The 19,700-nt window shown below is 29.1% G+C and overlaps 1 protein-coding gene across 1 annotated transcript in view; it reads left to right on the forward strand.

Moving 5' to 3' along the window:
* The first annotated feature begins 2,052 nt into the window (after positions 1-2,052).
* Positions 2,053-19,700, forward strand: part of LOC129984916 (putative inorganic phosphate cotransporter) — a 29,700-nt gene continuing 12,052 nt past the window's right edge. The window contains exons 1-7 of the mRNA XM_056094866.1: positions 2,053-2,166; positions 3,861-3,902; positions 7,647-7,840; positions 9,085-9,324; positions 12,613-12,796; positions 18,003-18,130; positions 19,539-19,688. Of these exons, the coding sequence (XP_055950841.1) occupies positions 3,896-3,902; positions 7,647-7,840; positions 9,085-9,324; positions 12,613-12,796; positions 18,003-18,130; positions 19,539-19,688 (903 nt within the window). The 5' untranslated portion in view covers positions 2,053-2,166; positions 3,861-3,895. The remainder of the gene's footprint in view (positions 2,167-3,860; positions 3,903-7,646; positions 7,841-9,084; positions 9,325-12,612; positions 12,797-18,002; positions 18,131-19,538; positions 19,689-19,700) is intronic.

The raw sequence follows: 19,700 nt of genomic DNA on the forward strand, positions 1-19,700 counted from the left end.
TTGATTGGTGCAAATCAGCAGTTGTGCTATGCACATGGAATTCAATTAGGAGTAATAGATGTGTTATGCCGAAAAAATAAAGAACAGAAGAATCCAAATACTGTGGATATAGAAATTTCGGATTCCAACTTTGAAAAGAGTAAGAGTGAGAGTGATATTGACAATGAAGATAATGACAATGTAATTGTTGAAGAAGATATTGCTAATAAGGATGAAATATTAACCTATCAAGAATTGCTTCCTATAATTTATAAAGTTCGAAAAATTGTTAAGATATTTAAAAGTTACCCTATAAAAAGAATATATTACTAAAATATATATTAACTGAAAATAAAACAGAATATATGTTCATATTAGATTCTAAAACACGTTGGAACATTTTACTCCTAATGATGGAACGATTTTTGAAACTGGGAAATCCAATCAAAAAAGCAATAATCGACTTAAACCTGTAAATTAATTTTTCAGATAGTGAATTCGGCTTAATATCCAGAACTATATCAGCTTTACTTCCAACAAAACTGACTATTGAGGCATTATGTCGGAGAGATTTTAATTTATTAACAGCTAATGCAACAATAAATTTCATGTTGCAGTCACTGAAAGAACAGCACACATCACTATCTGAAGAATTATATATTACATTGAAAAATCTCACAGAAGAAAGGCATACCGAAATAGAAAATGTCTTATGGTATTTACATAATTATAATGATTTTAAAAATGAAAATGAAAAAGAAGAAAAGAAAATAACCAATTCAAATCTGATTAAGTTTAGAGTAAATTTTCTTAAAATTGTTTATCCACATTCGGAAGAATTCGGTTCAATTATCGAAGATTATGATATCACTACTATCGATAGTGAAAAGGAATTGTCTCTTGAACAAAAATTAGAATTAGCGATAAATAAAATTTCAACGAGGCAAAAATACATTACAGAAATCAGTTATATCCAAAACCATCCGACGGGAAATCGATTTATTTGAAGATGAGGGATTTAGAGGTAAATACTTGGAAAAAGTATATCGCGCATTGCTAACAGTACCACCAACTACCGTAGATGCCGAAAGAGCGTTTTCGACAGCTGGTCATTTTTACACAAAATTACTTTTCAGGCTTAATGACAGTACAATGGATGCATTATGCTTTTTAAGATCACATTTCAAAAATTTGTAATAGTACCAATGACTGAATAGTGATATTCACACTTTTTTTGTGATTGAAATAAATAAGATGTTTCTTTACTTTTTTGTGATTATATACTGTTAAAATTTATAAGTTACAAATTATTTTTGTGATATTTACACTCTCCAACAAAACTGGCAAATAAAACAAAGAAACACCTGTGTTTTCTTTCTTTTTCTAAAATTTCTAATACCGGTATTAAGATTTAAAAAAAACCGAATACCGGTATTAAGATTTAAAAAAATACCGAATACCGGTATTAAGATTTAAAAAATACCGAATACCGGTATTAAGATTTAAAACATACCGAATACCGGTATTGAAATTTTGGTCCGGTATTGCAATCCCTACACATGACCCATTGAAAATAATAATAGCAATTAACTTATAGTAAATTTGATTCTTAAAATCAGATTATACTTAATTTTATTTCTAACATTATTAAAAGCCAATACCCCTAATCAGAGGGATAAAATAGCCTACCATTACCGTTAAGAAATGAGTAATTTTAGTGGTTATTATATTTTCCACGTCCTCAGAAAGGACTAAAATTTATGATCTTATCGTGATTCACTTTTTTTTTATTCATACCGAACCAATATTAATAAGACATTCATTCGATTAAGTGCTTGCAAAAAAGAAAAAAAAGTTGGGTCCGATGAGCGATGTAAATCTTAGATCTGAAACCCCAATAAAATCTAATCGTTTCTGTTTGCACAGCTCCCCTGAGATCTGTTTAAATTTGGCTAAAGAAAATTCTGTCTCGTTAATTCAGTTCTAAAAAAAAACAACTTTTTTTAGGCACGTGCATTTATAATACAATCGAAAGATAGATAAATAATGAGTAAAGGTTTGTTGAATTACGCTTGAAACGAAAATTGTTTTCTCAAGAAACATGCGCAGCTGCTCCTTATTTCCTGCCATATACTTTTCATCCTGATGTCAGAAAGGAAAATGTTTCATCTCTGAGAAAAATATTAGGTGAGTATGATTATGCAATTCATTTGTAGTGAAATTTGCCTAATTAAAATTTTTTAATCAAAATTTTTCACTGGCTCCTTAAATTTTATGTGAACATGATTGTAAAATATTATTGATTATTCAAAACTGAGTTTCATTAATTTAAAGTCAAAACTGAAATATTTAAAAAATTGCTTTAAACTTGAATTGTTATCTTATATTAAATTAGCCGCCTTTGGTAACCAGTTGTTAGCCTAGATTATTAACTAACTATGCTGTTAAATTATTAATATGGGATGCGTTAAATACACTAAAGGGATAATCTACTATACAATCCATTCAATCAAAAGCATATTTATAAGACACACATAATGAAATTTGTGAGAAATTGCGCTTATTGCATGTGAAATGTATTATTATGTTCGAAATCTAATTCTTTATTCATTGTATTCAAAAGTCTGCAATTTATTTCCAAAAAAAAGGGTAGCTATTTATTTATTGAAATTATCGCTTTCAATGCTTTTAAATCTTTTAAAATTACAGTCATGGTTTTATTTTTTAAAGTAATAATAATAAACATTACTACCATTTTTAATAAAAAATTATTTTCGTTTACGCCTGCAATACTCATTTATAGAACAAATTTTTTTAGTAAAAGTATTAATTCTTACTAATATTGATCAATTCTTGATATTAATTTAAAAAAAACTTTTTTAATTAATTATAATTTTTATTGTTAGTCTACTAGGCTTGAATTATCTTAATTTCACCTGAAAACTTCCCATAATCCATTAAGCTTTTACATTTTATTATTTTCAAACTGTTCGTAAAAATTTTTACGATGCATAAGAAATTTTTTTTCTTTGCAAAATCTGAATTAAAATTTATACTCTTTAATAAAGCTCTGTGCTATTTATTTATATTTTATAGTTCTGTGCTATTTATTTATATTTTATAGTTCTGTGCTATTTATTTATATTTTATAGTTCTGTGCTATTTATTTATATTTTATAGTTCTGTGTTATTTATTTATATTTTATAGTTCTGTGCTATTTATTTATATTTTATAGTTCTGTGCTATTTATTTATATTTTATAGTTCTGTGCTATTTATTTATATTTTATTTGTGTTTTAAACTAGAATATAGATATTTTGTAAAAAAGGTTTTAGAAAATCATTAAAAAAATGTCTTATGAAACAAAAAAGGATTATAACGCTTTTATTTCGGAAGGAATGTTTGCTTTGAAGGAATTTTGAAACTTTCTTTTTATCAGATATACTAATAATTACATAAGTAAATATTAAAAAAAAGTAACTTTCACTTTATACATAATTTTTTTACTTCAATTTACAATTACAATTTGTTTCCATTTCTTCATTTAAAGTTATCTATGTTATTTTGTAAAGCTTCTTACGCTGTTATATGATTAAGTTAAGTGAAAAAATCTTCTTCAGTCCTTTAAGAAGTGTTTGATTAGTTGATCGAATTAAATAATTTTTCACTTTTAAAATTGTAATTTTGGTAACTTCCAAAAAAAAGTTAATCTTGCTGAACTACAGCTAACATATTCCTACATTTCATATGGAGAGACGTTGCCTACTACTATTAAGAAAAAAATAACAGACTCTTCTACATTTTTCAAAAGTTATTTTTCCATTCCAAATTAAAAAAAAAACTATTTTATAAATGTATGTTTTTGTCAAATTTTTTTCAGGACAAGAATAATTTTTTAAAAGTGCCTTCACAGTCATGTTAGGTAAGAATTTTATTTATATACCATTTTATAGAAAAACTTTCTTCTTTTTAATTTAAATGGTTCAATTTATATTTTCCTGTCACTCTTTCTTCACGCATTTGATCACTTTATATCTTAATTCCTACATGTAATGTAAAAGTAATAATTGAGATAATAGGAAGATATATTTCCTTTCAATTTGCAGTTTGCGAAATGTTACGAGGGTCGGATGAAAAGTTTCCGACCTAACATGGTAAAAAAAAATCTGTTTAATGATTGCTTTATTTTTTAACGTAGTCCTCTTCCAAAGATATACATCTACTCCGGCGGTGCGACAAAGCTTGGATACCCTCTCTTTCAGAGCTTTCTTCTAAGGCCTCAGAGTAGGTATTCGTCGCTGAGATGACTTCGGTATCCTAACAGAATTTCTTTCCAGTCAGAAATTTGTTCATGTTGGGGAAGATGCTGTACTCCTAGGGGACCATATCAGGAGAATAGGGTGAATGTGGAAGAATTTCAAACTTCAGTTCATGAAGTTTAGACATAAGAATGACATCCAATGGACGTGAGCATTGCCCTGGTTAAACAAGACTTACTTCTTGGCCAAAACTGATCGTTTTTCTTTGATTTTGGAATGCAATTTATTCAGAAGATTAGCATAGTATTCAGCATTGATGGTCCTGCCTTCTTCTAGATAATTCAATAATAAAATTCCCTTAACGTCCCAAAAAACTGTTCCCATAACCTTTCCAGCAGATGGCACACTTTTTTATTTTTTAGTGCTGATTTGTCTTTCACTGTCCGCTGTTTTGATTGCTTTTTGGTCTCTGGAGTATAGTGATGGATCCACGTCTCATCCACAGACAGGAAATGCCTCAAAAAATCTGTTGGGTTTGAATTGTACAACTCCGATATCGTCATGTGTTACAGTTTTTGATCCAAGGTCAGCAAACACGGCACCCATCTTGCTGACAACTTTTTCATACCCAAAAATATCGATTAAAATATGATATGTTCATTTTTTGGATATACCAACAGATTCAGCAAATACTGTCAATTTAAATAGGCTATCATTCACAATGTTTTTTTGAACTTTTCTAACGATTTCTTCTGCAGTGGCTGATTATGGTCTTCCAGAACGCTCCGCAACCAGAGTGCTTGTACGACAACGTTTAAAGTGTGCAACCCATGTTTCAACAATTTCAAATGAAGGAGCAGATTCCCCTAGTGTAGTATCTAGCTAAGTTTTAATATCCGTTGGAAATAAGTCTTTTATAAAAAAATATTTTATCACAGCTCGCACCTTCATACTCGGCTAATAACAGAAGAAAATTTTAAACAGCACAGTATAAAAACAACCAAACACAAATCTTTTAAAATATGCAAGAAGTATTAAACAAAGATGACACTTTGAAGTGCTTTAGCCAAAGTTATTCCGGAAGCGCCATCTGTAGGTGAGGCCGAACACTTTTCATCCCACCCTCGTATATTTCTTTATAATATAATCACACATATGCCTTTTATATTTTGAGCAATTTATTTAACACGCAAACTTATTTCACGTCGATATGGATTTTGACAATTCAGTAATTTTATAGATTGTTGCGATTACTAAATGAACAGTGGTGGAATTCCGATTATGCAGATTATGCAGTTGCTTAAAGTTGCAATATAACTATTTGTAATATAATCATTACAAATATGCATTTTTTATTTCAGACGGTTAATTTAACACGTAAGCTCATTTCATTCAATATTAGATTTTGACAATTCAATAATTATATCAATTTTTACGAATACCTACTTATATGAACGGTGATGGATTCTCAATTATGCAGATTAGGCATCTGCTTAGAATTGCAATATATAGTGGTATGTTGTTGTTTTCTAAGGAACTGCCCGGTTTTAAATACACTATTTTTAATTTTCCCAAACACAGCTACACTACAAAATTCACACACTTATTACTACAGACACATATAGAAAAGTAGGTTAAAGAACAGTATGGAGAAGGGATTTCACGGTTTCCAGCCGACAGCATTCGGCGTTAGCGCAAGGATTGCATATAGGGAAAAAGTTGACCTCAGGGTGCAGGTCTGGCTGTCTTCTGCAAAACGCCAAAAGGGGGCGCTCTCTGCTCAAGGGGAAAAAGAGGTGCTACAAATATAAATATTTACAATATAATCATTACACACACGCATTTCATATCGACAGTACATTTTGACAATTCAGAAATTCTATATATTGTTATAAATACTGTATGAATACTAGTGTGTTTTTGAATATGCAGATTAAGCAGATGCTTAGGTTCACTGGCGAGTCGAATAAAAAAATTATGAGTATAAAGTTTTAAAAAAATATATAAATTCTCTTGAATAAAAAAATATGAGTATACACTTTATCAAATATAAATAGTAAGGCTTCTGTTTTCAATTCATTATTAATAATTACGGTATTTATAAACACCAAGCATCTTCTTAAATATTCAACTTATGTACAAATGTGGATACACATAATGAATAACAATAAAAATATTATAAGTAGGTGATCATTACATTTGCCCAAAATTATTAAAATTAAAAGTTGATCTAAAATAAATCTTGAACATGTGGATAAAGTTATAAATGTGTTGAAATATGAAATTAAATTGATTAGTTTATTCAAAGATTGGTCTCACATTGTACACCACTTAGGTCCACAAAATGACTAATTCCACTACGTGAAATAATCTACAGTAATTGTCTATTAGTAATTATCTATAAAAATGCAAAGTAATTTTAAAAATTTTTAATCAAAACGGAGTCATCAATATTAATTATTTAAAAATAATTAATTATGTTTCATATTATTTTATTCAAGATATTAAATATAACATTTTCATATGATATGACATAAGGTATTCAAATTATATTAAAGAATAGGACTGTGTTGTAAGAATTTAAAGCGAAATTACGAAAAATAAGCAATCAACTTCACTCCATTTAATATTAAATCTATTTATTGAAACAAATTTTTGACAAAACGTCGCCATAATAAAAATAATTGAAAAAGTTACCATATTTCGCATATGTATCCTCACAATCATAAATGAGAATTGCTTCACATTTTGAATACTTTCAATTAAATAGATCACAGTGGAAAACATTTTTTGCAGTGAGAATACTAAATTTTAATATACCCTTTAACTACCAAATTTCATACCAAAATAATTTATAAAACAAAAATTCTTTTGGCGCATATTAATGGGAGCAAATAATACAATAATACATGAATGAATAATGGGATTTTGTTTTGCGGACAAATAACGTTTTCAAAACTTGCTTTGAAAACATATAAGATACATTTTTTAAATACTCTAACATTACTAAATTTTCTATAAAAACACGGATATATTGAAAAAGCAGTGTTTAAGAAAAACAAATCAAGGTATATTTCTGTTAACACTGTACCAAGTCTATCATGCCACTAACTTCATAATTTGGCTACTATATTGTGGCTAATTTATGGCGACAACTAGCAATCGTAGTATTTCAACTTTACTTTCAGCATATGCTTGAAATCAGTGTTAACGTGCCAGGATTTAGCGCCAAATTTGTATAGAGGACAAATGTTGGTGCTGATTATTGTTTATATATATATAAAGGAAGAATTTTCGCCAATATTTTTGCTTGGTGATGGCTGGTACCATCTTAACTGAGCAGTATTAAACTGTTGTCCACCGTAAGCACAGACTCTAAAATAATGTTTTTCTTCTTTTTACAACAGATTTCATCCCAAAACGATATGTGTTTTCAATAGTAGGCTTAGCAGCTACTACGCTATCTGTAGCATTACAGACAAATCTGAGTATAGCTATTGTATACATGGTGAAAAATACGAAAGATGAATTATCTAAAGAAAACTTCAATGAATGCAGTTTGCAACCTGAAGTCACCTTCAATAAAACTGAATTTCCAGAGGTAAGTATTATTTTCTTTCTCTGAGAAAGGTCTTCAAGAATTTTCTTCATGCCAAATTTTATGCTATGCGGCATTAACGTGCGATGACGCCAAATTGATTCTATGTGACATAACCAGAAAAATTGCTGGAAAAAATTAAATGGAAATGGAAAAGAAAATTAGTTAATGAGAGAATAAAAGAACCTTGGATATAAGTTATCAATGGGAGCTTCGTGATATATCAATTGGGGAAAAAGTGATTAAAATATGAAAGAAAAATTCCTTTTCTAAAAACTAGATATTATGAATAATTTTCTCATTTCAAACCAGATAATTCAAAGACTATTTGAAAATTTTTAACTAGTTTCCATAGAAAGTATTAGAATAAGATTAATTATAAGAAGATGTTTCAAATGAGTGTCTTTTATTTTAAAAGTATTTTTCATTAAAAATCTACAAAATTTCATAATATTTAATCTTTAAATTTTATAATAATTGTTCAAATATCTTTAATTGTTTTGAACTACAGGATATCCAAATAGTTTTACATACTTTTTCTTGATGTCTATAGCGTTTTTAGAGACAGTTTCTTTTCCAAGTAAAACATAAATGTAACCTTTACTATAATTGAAGTTAAAAAAATTTTTTCACTAAAAACAGCACCATATGGCTAAAAAAAACATATTGACTTATTTTAAAGGGTTAATTAAAAATTCTGTCCAATGTCTGAAATAACAATTTTGCTAACCTGTATAAAAATGTATATACAATGAATGCATATATCATGTAATAATGTTGGATAGGGTTTTGAAACATTAAAAAATGAACAATACTCACAAGGTAGAAGAAACCAATCATTTTTAAAAAAGATAGAAAGGTGAGGATGAGGCACTTGATGAAAAATGTCTCTTTAAATAATGCTAGAGGGCTGAAAATATTGATAACTGGGCCAAAAGTCAATGGAAAATTTGATAGAATGAAGCTTGTTTGCCTCTTTACAGTCCCATTCTATTTGCCATTCTAAATTAAGAATGGTGTTTATATATCTTTTGACATCGTAAAAAGGGACAGGGTCATTCAAAAGAATGATTCCGCTGCCACGTAAGCCAATTTATTTGCCAGGAATACCTACTTGTGAGGGAACTTAGCTGAATACGAGTGGAATTGAATGAAAATTGGAAACATTCCATACTTCAGCTCTTTTTGGAATTTTATTACAATATATGTCCAGAAATTACAATGTATTTAACCTTTAACAATTACAGGTAATCAGGGGCGAATTTGACTGGACCCCAGATATGCAAGGTATTGCACTTGGTGCGCAATATATGGGTCTTGCTGTTGGCTATATTCCTGGAGGACGATTGAGTGAGGTCTATGGCGGCAAGATCACCATGATCAGTACCCTCTTGGTGTCATCGATTTTCACCGCCCTTTTACCACTCATGGCTCATTTGTCTATTTATGCTTTCATAGTATGTCGATTTGTTATCGGAATGGGAACAGTAAGTAAAACTTCTGCATTTTATGCTTTATTTTTTATCGTATTGTTGTGGGTCAGTTGTCGTCCTTCCTTAAAATTGAGCTGTCTTCTTTTTTTAAACTGAATTCGAAAATTCTGAGTATCGGAAATTTTAAGTATCGATAATTAGTCATTCAAATTTTAAGAATGAGTAAGTAAAATGCCCCATGCATGAAAACGGCTCGTAATATTCGATTTTATTTTCTCCTGTTTTTTTTTTCGAACATATTTCTCCTGTTTTTTTTTTACATATATAAAAAAAATTGTCTCTGGTAATGTTTTTTTGTAAAGACGATAAGAAATGTAGAAAGAAATTATTTATTGTATTGTTATATGTCAGTTGTGCTCATGCTCTAAAATTTACCTGTCTTTTTTTAAAAAAACGAATTCGGAAACTCTGAGGATTGATAATTACTCACGGAAACTTAAAGCCTGAATGAGTAAAATACCCCATGCATCCCAACTGAAAACGATTTGTAATATTCGATCTTATTTTCTCGTGCTTTTTTTCGAACAGTTACATATATAGGGACGAATTGTCTCTGGTAATGGTTTTTGTAAAGACAGTAAGAAATGTAGAAAGAAATTATTTATTGTATTTTTATATGTCAGTTGTGCTCATGCTCTAAAATTTACCTGTATTTTTAAAAAAAAACGAATTCGGAAACTCTGAGGATTGATAATTACTCATGGAAACTTAAAGCATGAATGAGTAAAATGACCCATGCATCCCAACTGAAAACGATTTGTAATATTCGATCTTATTTTCTCGTGCTTTTTTTTCGAACAGTTACATATATAGGGACGAATTGTCTCTGGTAATGGTTTTTGTAAAGACAGTAAGAAATGTAGTAAGAAATTATTCATTGTATTGTTATATGTCAGTTGTGCTCATGCTCTAAAATTTACCTGTCTTTTTTAAAAAAAACGAATTCGGAAACTCTGAGGATTGATAATTACTCACGGAAACTTAAAGCCTGAATGAGTAAAATACCCCATGCATCCCAACTGAAAACGATTTGTAATATTCGATCTTATTTTCTCGTGCTTTTTTTCGAACAGTTACATATATAGGGACGAATTGTCTCTGGTAATGGTTTTTGTAAAGACAGTAAGAAATGTAGAAAGAAATTATTTATTGTATTTTTATATGTCAGTTGTGCTCATGCTCTAAAATTTACCTGTATTTTTAAAAAAAAACGAATTCGGAAACTCTGAGGATTGATAATTACTCATGGAAACTTAAAGCCTGAATGAGTAAAATGACCCATGCATCCCAACTGAAAACGATTTGTAATATTCGATCTTATTTTCTCGTGCTTTTTTTTCGAACAGTTACATATATAGGGACGAATTGTCTCTGGTAATGGTTTTTGTAAAGACAGTAAGAAATTATTTATTGTATTGTTATATGTCAGTTGTGCTCATGCTCTAAAATTTACCTGTCTTTTAAAAAAAAAACGAATTCGGAAACTCTGAGGATTGATAATTACTCACGGAATCTTAAAGCATGAATGAGTAAAATCCCCCATGCATCCCAAATGAAAAAGGCTCGTAATATTTGATCTTATTTTTTCGAACATTTACATATACGAGGACGTAATTTTTTGTAAATTGACGGATTATGATTTTGCAATTGATTAATTTAAAATTGACAATTAACAACCGTTCCATTTGTCTCCTACTGCAAATATATAAATACAAATTTGGAAAGAAAGTGTTAAAGCGGTTTTAAAAAAAATGTGATTTGGAATCAATCTCAAAGACAAAGTGTACCGCTGGTGGATTTCATTGTTTGCTTCAACATCCACATAAAACCAATAAATTAATGGAAACTTATAGAGGGATTCTTTATAACTTCATTATGAGATAGATGAAAATAATAGGCAGTTTCAGGAACAGTTGTTTAATTATTTTCTAAGTTCCACTTTTCACAAAACAAAACAAACACGAATACGAAAATACATGATATTCAGAATACAATTTAATAAAGATCCCCAAGAAGGATAATGAGAAATATATCTTGATGTTAATAAGTTAACGCCATCCTCTGTATCAAAAGAGAAGGTACGAGAGTTATGTAACCGCTGCAAACTTAATTTTGCGTTGGAAAGATATAAATTAAATCACCATACATGATTTTGTTTTCTCATTTCTCAAGTAGTTTTATTTTGAGTAAAGAAATTTTTCTTGTAAGGATACTTGTAGAAGTGAAGAATCAAAAAATAAATGAGACAATGAAAATGGTCCGAAGTAACCATTACTATTTGCCCCAAAAGTCGAAATAAAATTTAGTACGAAAACATCAGTAAATGTTGTCAGATTTGTCAAAATTTCTTCAGCAATATTTTCCGATTTGGACTTGATGTCAAAGACAAAACTCTCCGCCGATATATTTTATTATTTAGTTTAATATCTAGCAAAAAATCTATTTATAATAACTTATTAGTGATCTGATTTATATTTGGAAAAAAAATTATCACCATATTTGGATATTTTTAGTTTTTGGAACAATTTTATTTATGGATACGAAATGTCTCTTGCAATGCTGCTTGTAAAGACAGTGATAAATGTAGAAAGAAATGAGGCAATGAAAGTTGACAAAAATAAATCATTAAATTTGGTTAAGTACGGTAAAACACAAATTGGAAAATGGGATCACTATTTTTAAATAATGTTTTTTCACTGGGATTGTTGTCAATAGAAAGAGATATCGCTAGTATACTTTATTATTTGGTTTAATATGCAACATAAAACTAGTGAATAAATAATTAAATGTTCACTTAATTTGTCTTTGGAAAAAGACGAATTAAGTCGCTTCACCCAATCTTGATTTTCCATTTCTGGAACAATTTGATTAATAGAAGCGAAATGTTTATTGTAATCGCATTTTCGAAGACATTGAAATATGCTGAAAGAAACGAGACAGTGTAATTTAACAGAAATAACCATAACCATTTGCCTCAACACCATAATAATATTATTTATAAATAATATTAAACTTATAAATTAATATCCCGAAAGAAGTTATCTTCCTTTTACAAAATTTTTTGATTTGGACATACTATTAAAGACAAAAATTACCACCGGTTATTTAATTATTTTGATTAATATTTACCATAAAATCAATGAAGAAATAATCAATTTCTTGATTTTTTTAAAAAAAAAGACATAATATTGGACAAGAAGATTTAACAAAGGGCAAATTTGATTGAAAGGAGCATAATAGTCTTGTTATAAAATTAATGATTGATTTTCAATTTTTTTTCAGTCACCTGTATTTCCAGCTCTTGTATATATGATTTCCCTTTGGATACCCGAATCTGAACAGATGTTCATATCTTCTTTCATTTTGGCTGGATACGGCACAGGCGCTTTTGTTTCGTACGTCACAGCTGGGGCCCTATGTGCATCGGATTTTATAGGAGGCTGGCCTTCTGTATTCTATCTGGGTGGTATGGTAATAATGTTCATTGCATTACTTTATTGCTTTAATGCATTTTGCATTTTTTTTGCTTAAAAATGCATTATTTGAAAACTGGTATTGTGGAATGAGTTTACCTTTTTGTAAACTACAATTTGAATTTATAATACTGTTCGAAAAAATTAAAAAAAATCTGTAGGTGGGTTGTAGCACAGAAAAATCCAGCACGCTTAGCAGACGCTCTATACCACACGAAAACAGGAAGAAAGGAAGAAAACACAGTAGAAATGTATAATTTTATGAACAGAAAAAAAAAATATGAACTAAAATATCTCGGGAAAAAATCTAAATAATCAGCATTAATAAAAATAAACAAATAAAGAGAAAAGAAAAAATCTTTTAAAAAGTTTTCTAACAAAGTCAAAAATTTGTTATATACTATGCATAAAAATACTTAAAAATTACCGTCTTATGGCCATAGTAATAAAATATATTAGGAAATTGCTATTATTGATCGAATTTAGAGTTTTGCTTTACTGATAAATGCTTCATCTCTGTAATTATTGTCTTCCGTCCTCTATTCTTGTCACTAGGCGAATGACAAAAAAAACCATGTATCAGTCATGTCAAGGTCACTGGTACCCCATGGAGAACATAATCGCGAGCTGTCGCGATTGCCTTTCACCACTACATTTGAACCATGTTCCTCAAAACATTCCAAGACAGAGTTCTGTTGAACGGTGCATTTTAGGGCGAATCCGGACTCATAGGGTTAAGTATTTTCATTTTAGATTTGTAAATCGACAGAAAAAGTTTTAACAAAGGAATCATGGTGGCAATTATGTAAGCACAGGTTTCTATGGTAGATAAGCATTCTAAACTTCAGAGAAATAAACATGAAATTTTGTATTCCTTAAGCCTTTTTAACCCATAGCAATCGAATTAAAAGATTCTTAAACACATAACTTTCTCAAATAACGATTACAACGGAAGTTTATGTGATGCACCAAAAGTTCATATCTTCTTGAATAAAACAAAACTTGTTATTTCCTTGCCTACTTCAAGATCTATTTCGGGAATAAAAGCACAATGATAATTGTTTTTCGAAAAATCGTATTTGATAAATCATTAAAGAATTTTTTTCTTTCATTTTCAAATAATTACATTAGTAAGGAATAAAAATCTTTCGATATTATCATCAGCGGAAAAAGGGGCTAAATCCATTTCTATGCTAAGAATATCTATATATTATTACATCCAATTTGTTTCATAGAATAGAATTGTAAAATAACAAATAAAATATAAGAAGCTATTTTTTTAAACAATTAAAATCAGTGCGCTAACTTCTTGCCATTTTGTTTTCTTACCTGGTTCTTATTAAGTTGTACTCTTTGTTTATAGAATTAGTGATTGTATTGCTTCAACTAAGGGTTCTAATCACAAAGGCATTGCTTGCATATTTCAAATTAATTTTGTAACAAATTATCATTATCTTATTCATTACAAGCCTCTAATTATCTTATTTGTTACTAGCCGCTTTTCACAACCATCTGGTTAGGAAGAATAAATGCTCATTAATATTTTTCAATTAAATATATTAAGTTTTGCACTGTGGATTCTAATATTCGCATTGTTCAATACAAATGTTTCTTGATATACCGTTTCTTTGGCGACTTGGTGTCTTTGGCGATGGTATTCTTGGTGAATTGGTATTTGGCGAATTGGTGTCTTTGGGATGGTATTCTTGGTGAATTGGTATTTGGCGAACTGGTATTCTTGGCGATGTAAAAGAGCTTGCTGAAATAGGTATAAACCGAATATATTTCATGAATATTTATAAAATATTAACAAATAAATATGCTAAAGTATACAGACTGTATAGCTAAATACAGATATTGTACAGCTAATACACATATACTGTACAGCTATACAGATACTGCATAGCTAAAGTATACAGACCGAATTTTCAGCAAACGAGCAAAGTGTACTAAATGTCCAAAATATTGGAATCAGGGTTTCCAAACCAAAGACCAAGATTTTAAGATTGCACCAAAAATTAAATTTGCTATCGTATTTAGTGGGTTATTTCCGTAGCCCATATGTTTTAGTCCAAATTTTGTCTTAATATGTTTGGAAGGAAAAATAAGTGAAATCTCACCAAATGATTTAAGCAGAGTTTCATTTGTAAGCCTGCTTCATTTTATTTCAAGCATGACAAGCAATCAACAATATAATTTTTTGATTAAATATAACTTATTGGGCAAAGCATGATAAACCAACACACGGCACGTTCGAAATTGATAGAAATTTCCATTACCGAATAAATCTTTGTTTATAAAAATATGCATTCAACACACACATGGTCTTGTATTGACTAAAAATGCCATGACATTCATTTCTAGAAACACGAAAATAAATACAGCTCACGGGTAAATAAGAGATGGCAACGGGAAAATGCGTGAAGTCTGAAGTCTGGACTAAAACAGCTGTGCAATCAAATTTCCGATTTTTATTCCATCTAGGAAGTATCTTTATTAACGTGTTGTCATAAGATAAAAGACATTGTATGCAGTTTACAGTAAGATTTAAAGCGATAACATGTCTCAATTTATCTAGAGATATTTAAAAGAAGGATTTCATGTCATTTTGTAAAATTTTTATACAGTTTATAACCGTGATGATTAATTTCAGAAGTCAAGGATAAGAGATTCTACTTAACTTTAAATTTTTTCATGAGATATTAAAATATCAACGATATTTGGAAGATAGATTTCTCACGATTTTTGAAACACTTAACGTAGTTTATTTTTACATTAAATACATTTTGGAGGTTTGATTTTAGGTAATACTGAGTTTGTTGTACGATCTCGCTTTTCGTAACTATGATTAGTTAAAGATCATAGTTTAGGAGGTTATAGTCATAGTTTTAGTCAAAGAGTTTAGTTAAAGATCATAGTTTTAGTTAAAGAGTTTAGTTAAAGATCATAGTTTAGGAGGTTATAGTCAAAGAGTTTAGTTAAAGATCATAGTTTTAGTTAAAGAGTTTAGTTAAAGATCATAGTTTTAGTTAAAGAGTTTAGTTAAAGATCATAGTTTAGGAGGTTATAGTCAAAGAGCTTAGTTAAAGATCATAGTTTTAGTTAAAGAGTTTAGTTAAAGATCATAGTTTTAGTTAAAGAGTTTAGTTAAAGATCATAGTTTTAGTTAAAGAGTTTAGTTAAAGATCATAGTTTAGGAGGTTATAGGCAAAGAGTTTAGTTAAAGATCATAGTTTTAGTTAAAGAGTTTAGTTAAAGATCATAGTTTTAGTTAAAGAGTTTAGTTAAAGATCATAGTTTTAGTTAAAGAGTTTAGTTAAAGATCATAGTTTAGGAGGTTATAGGCAAAGAGTTTAGTTAAAGATCATAGTTTTAGTTAAAGAGTTTAGTTAAAGATCATAGTTTAGGAGGTTATAGGCAAAGAGTTTAGTTAAAGATCATAGTTTTAGTTAAAGAGTTTAGTTAAAGATCATAGTTTTAGTTAAAGAGTTTAGTTAAAGATCATAGTTTTAGTTAAAGAGTTTAGTTAAAGATCATAGTTTAGGAGGTTATAGGCAAAGAGTTTAGTTAAAGATCATAGTTTTAGTTAAAGAGTTTAGTTAAAGATCATAGTTTTAGTTAAAGAGTTTAGTTAAAGATCATAGTTTAGGAGGTTATAGGCAAAGAGTTTAGTTAAAGATCATAGTTTTAGGCAAAGAGTTTAGTTAAAGATCATAGTTTTAGTTAAAGAGTTTAGTTAAAGATCATAGTTTAGGAGGTTATAGGCAAAGAGTTTAGTTAAAGATCATAGTTTTAGTTAAAGAGTTTAGTTAAAGATCATAGTTTAGGAGGTTATAGGCAAAGAGTTTAGTTAAAGATCATAGTTTTAGTTAAAGAGTTTAGTTAAAGATCATAGTTTTAGTTAAAGAGTTTAGTTAAAGATCATAGTTTTAGTTAAAGAGTTTAGTTAAAGATCATAGTTTAGGAGGTTATAGGCAAAGAGTTTAGTTAAAGATCATAGTTTTAGTTAAAGAGTTTAGTTAAAGATCATAGTTTAGGAGGTTATAGGCAAAGAGTTTAGTTAAAGATCATAGTTTTAGTTAAAGAGTTTAGTTAAAGATCATTTTAGTTAGAGCATAGCTTTAATTAAAGATCATAGTTAAATCAATTCAATGTCTCTACCAAGACATTGAATTGATTTGAAAGATAATTTTCGTATCAATACTCAAACTGAGATGGATTCTTTACTCTGAATATGTTAACGCTATCCATGCACTCCTTCATTGATATTGGGAGATCAATTTCATTCCGGTAAATTTACTTCGAAGCATTAATGTATTTAATTAAAAAAGAAATATATTATTTTATTGGTACAAACATATATTATTCGAATCATGTTTTCTTATACACATTTGATTATATAATATAGATTGCGATATTTTGAAAATAAAAGGATATAAAAGTAAGTAAGACAAAGTAAAGATGAACTGGCCTGAACTGGCCCTTTTTAAATCAATATCAAACAGATTTTTTTTTCAAATTCAAGAGCCCTCCGTGCTTTTGTACGTGTCTTAGATAAGTTTTGATTTCCCCGAAGAAGGCGTTTGATGACAAATGCAGATCATGGACAAATGAAGGCAAAAAAATGTATTTATTGTTTATTAGCATATTAGAATGGGCTAAGAAAAAGAACTGTGTAAAAACATTACATTGTTTCGAATTTAAAACAAAAATTAAAAAAGTCAATACAATTCAAAATACTATGAAATTCAAAAGCAAGACTATATAGAATATAGTCTTATGGATTATAGTCTTAGAATATCAATAATGGAAAAGATAAAAAAAAAAGAAGAAAAGAAAAAGAAAAAGGGGGAAAAAGCATCTAACAAAGACCTCAGAAAAATCCTCATTCAATTGACATGAGCCTTCTATGGAGTAGAATCATTCCAAAATAACAGGCATCACTATATGATATGAATTTAAACAAATCTAAGCAGTATAAAAACAAAAGCTAGTTTACAATAAACATTAGAAATTACCATATTGCTATTCTTCAAATATTATAAAATCAAAACTCATTATAATTAATATAATTCTGATTTGACAATAAATTACTTCTTCAAATTATTTAGCATGAAGAGTTATAATTGTTTTTATATTATGAAAATTCATACGACATTCTAGTTGGAATATTAACATTGCTTTATTCTTTTTTTACAGCATTTAGTGGATTAATATGGTGTGTATGGTGCTTTTTTACTATATATGACTCCCCAAGCTTACATCCTTTAATAAAATCAGATGAATTGACCTTGATTACAAAAAATACAAGTCCTCAAGCAGAGCAGGTGAGCTTATTTTTCACAATTGGCAGGAATGTTATGCAATCGATTTTCTATTTGCACATATTTCCTTAATTACGTTTAAAAATTATGATACTAATTTACTGTTATTCGTACAGTTCTTTAAAGAAATTAGAATGCATGCCATACATTTTTAAAATGTTTGGCAATCAGGTTTGGAAATGTTAAAGAGTATTTCATTTATATATTTAACATTTTTTTGCAAAATCAAACCCCTATCCTTAAAGAAATTATATGATTATGTTAGTTTTTATTTTAGATGGATGATCATGATTTCTAGACACGTACATTTGTTGCCCTCTGCCTTTATCATCTTTCATCTTTAGCTTTGAGCGAAATTTACTACTTTACATTCTTTATGGGGGGAAATTCTTGACAGAATATCTTAGCCATAACTACTGTAGAAATTTCGGCAATTTTTATTTCATATGAAAAAATTATGATACCTAGATACGTCATTAATGGCTGCTTGTCCCCACCACCTTTCATTTTCGATATATATAAGAAATATAAAATTTTGAAAGAGGCCCCTAACTTCCATAATTGGAGAGATTCCGTTACTGTTACTCCCCATTTTGCAAGCGTAATTAACAAATTAGAGCGTTCCAAGCACATTGTACAAGTGCGATTTAAATATGTTCTTTTATTGTGATATCATCACAATGTGAGTTCATCAACGTTGTTTGATATCACTAAATTAATACTTTCATATGGTGGATAGGCCTCGATGACTAGTCAAAAGAGGCTACTTTGTAATTTTATTAACAAATTATTTTTTATTACGTAAAAAATAATTATATTAAAAATGATGCCACTATAATTTTGAAAATCCTGCCCGCTATGTTTTATTTTAGCTAAATGCTGTGTCTGGTAATTCTTTATTTTTTAAATGTTCTAGACTATGAGTGAATCTACCAGTCATAAACCAAAGAATGATGGCCTATGAGTGAGAAATCTGCCAAGAAAACGTTTGATAATCTCTACTTATAAGTTTTGAAATATCAGAAAAGCATCATTCTAATTTCATGAGTAGGCAATTTGAAATTATCTAGTTTTAGTGATTGAGCATTTTTAAATTTTATGAATGCTCGAAAAACCATATGTTGTAAACTTGTTGAGTCATCATTGCATAAAGCTAAATAACGGAAATTTTGAGATAATTTTAATGTCTTGAATTGAAGACACGAATGCACTTTGTAGTAACATGACATAGATTTATCGCTTACGACGAATTTTATGCAAGGGTTTGAAATAATAACAGCACTAACTCTATACAATTTACAGGCCATAGAAAGAAGAAGAAGAAGAAAAAAAAAAAACAGATATTAGATTTATAGAAATCTTTTTTCTTGGTGTTTTTTTTATAAATAATATACTTATTTTTTATTTTTAGATAACTTCTATACCCTGGAAAGCAATTGCCACCTCAGTTCCCTTCTGGGCTCTAGCTGCCGGATTTCTTGGGCAATGCTGGATTTTGTCTTTCTTCGTCACATCAGTGGCACTCTACATGGGCACCATACTCAATCTGGGCAGTGTTCAAGTCGGTATACGT

The sequence above is a fragment of the Argiope bruennichi genome, chromosome 9 (genome assembly GCF_947563725.1).
Source record: "Argiope bruennichi chromosome 9, qqArgBrue1.1, whole genome shotgun sequence".
In the NCBI taxonomy this organism is placed as follows: Eukaryota; Metazoa; Arthropoda; class Arachnida; order Araneae; family Araneidae; genus Argiope; species Argiope bruennichi.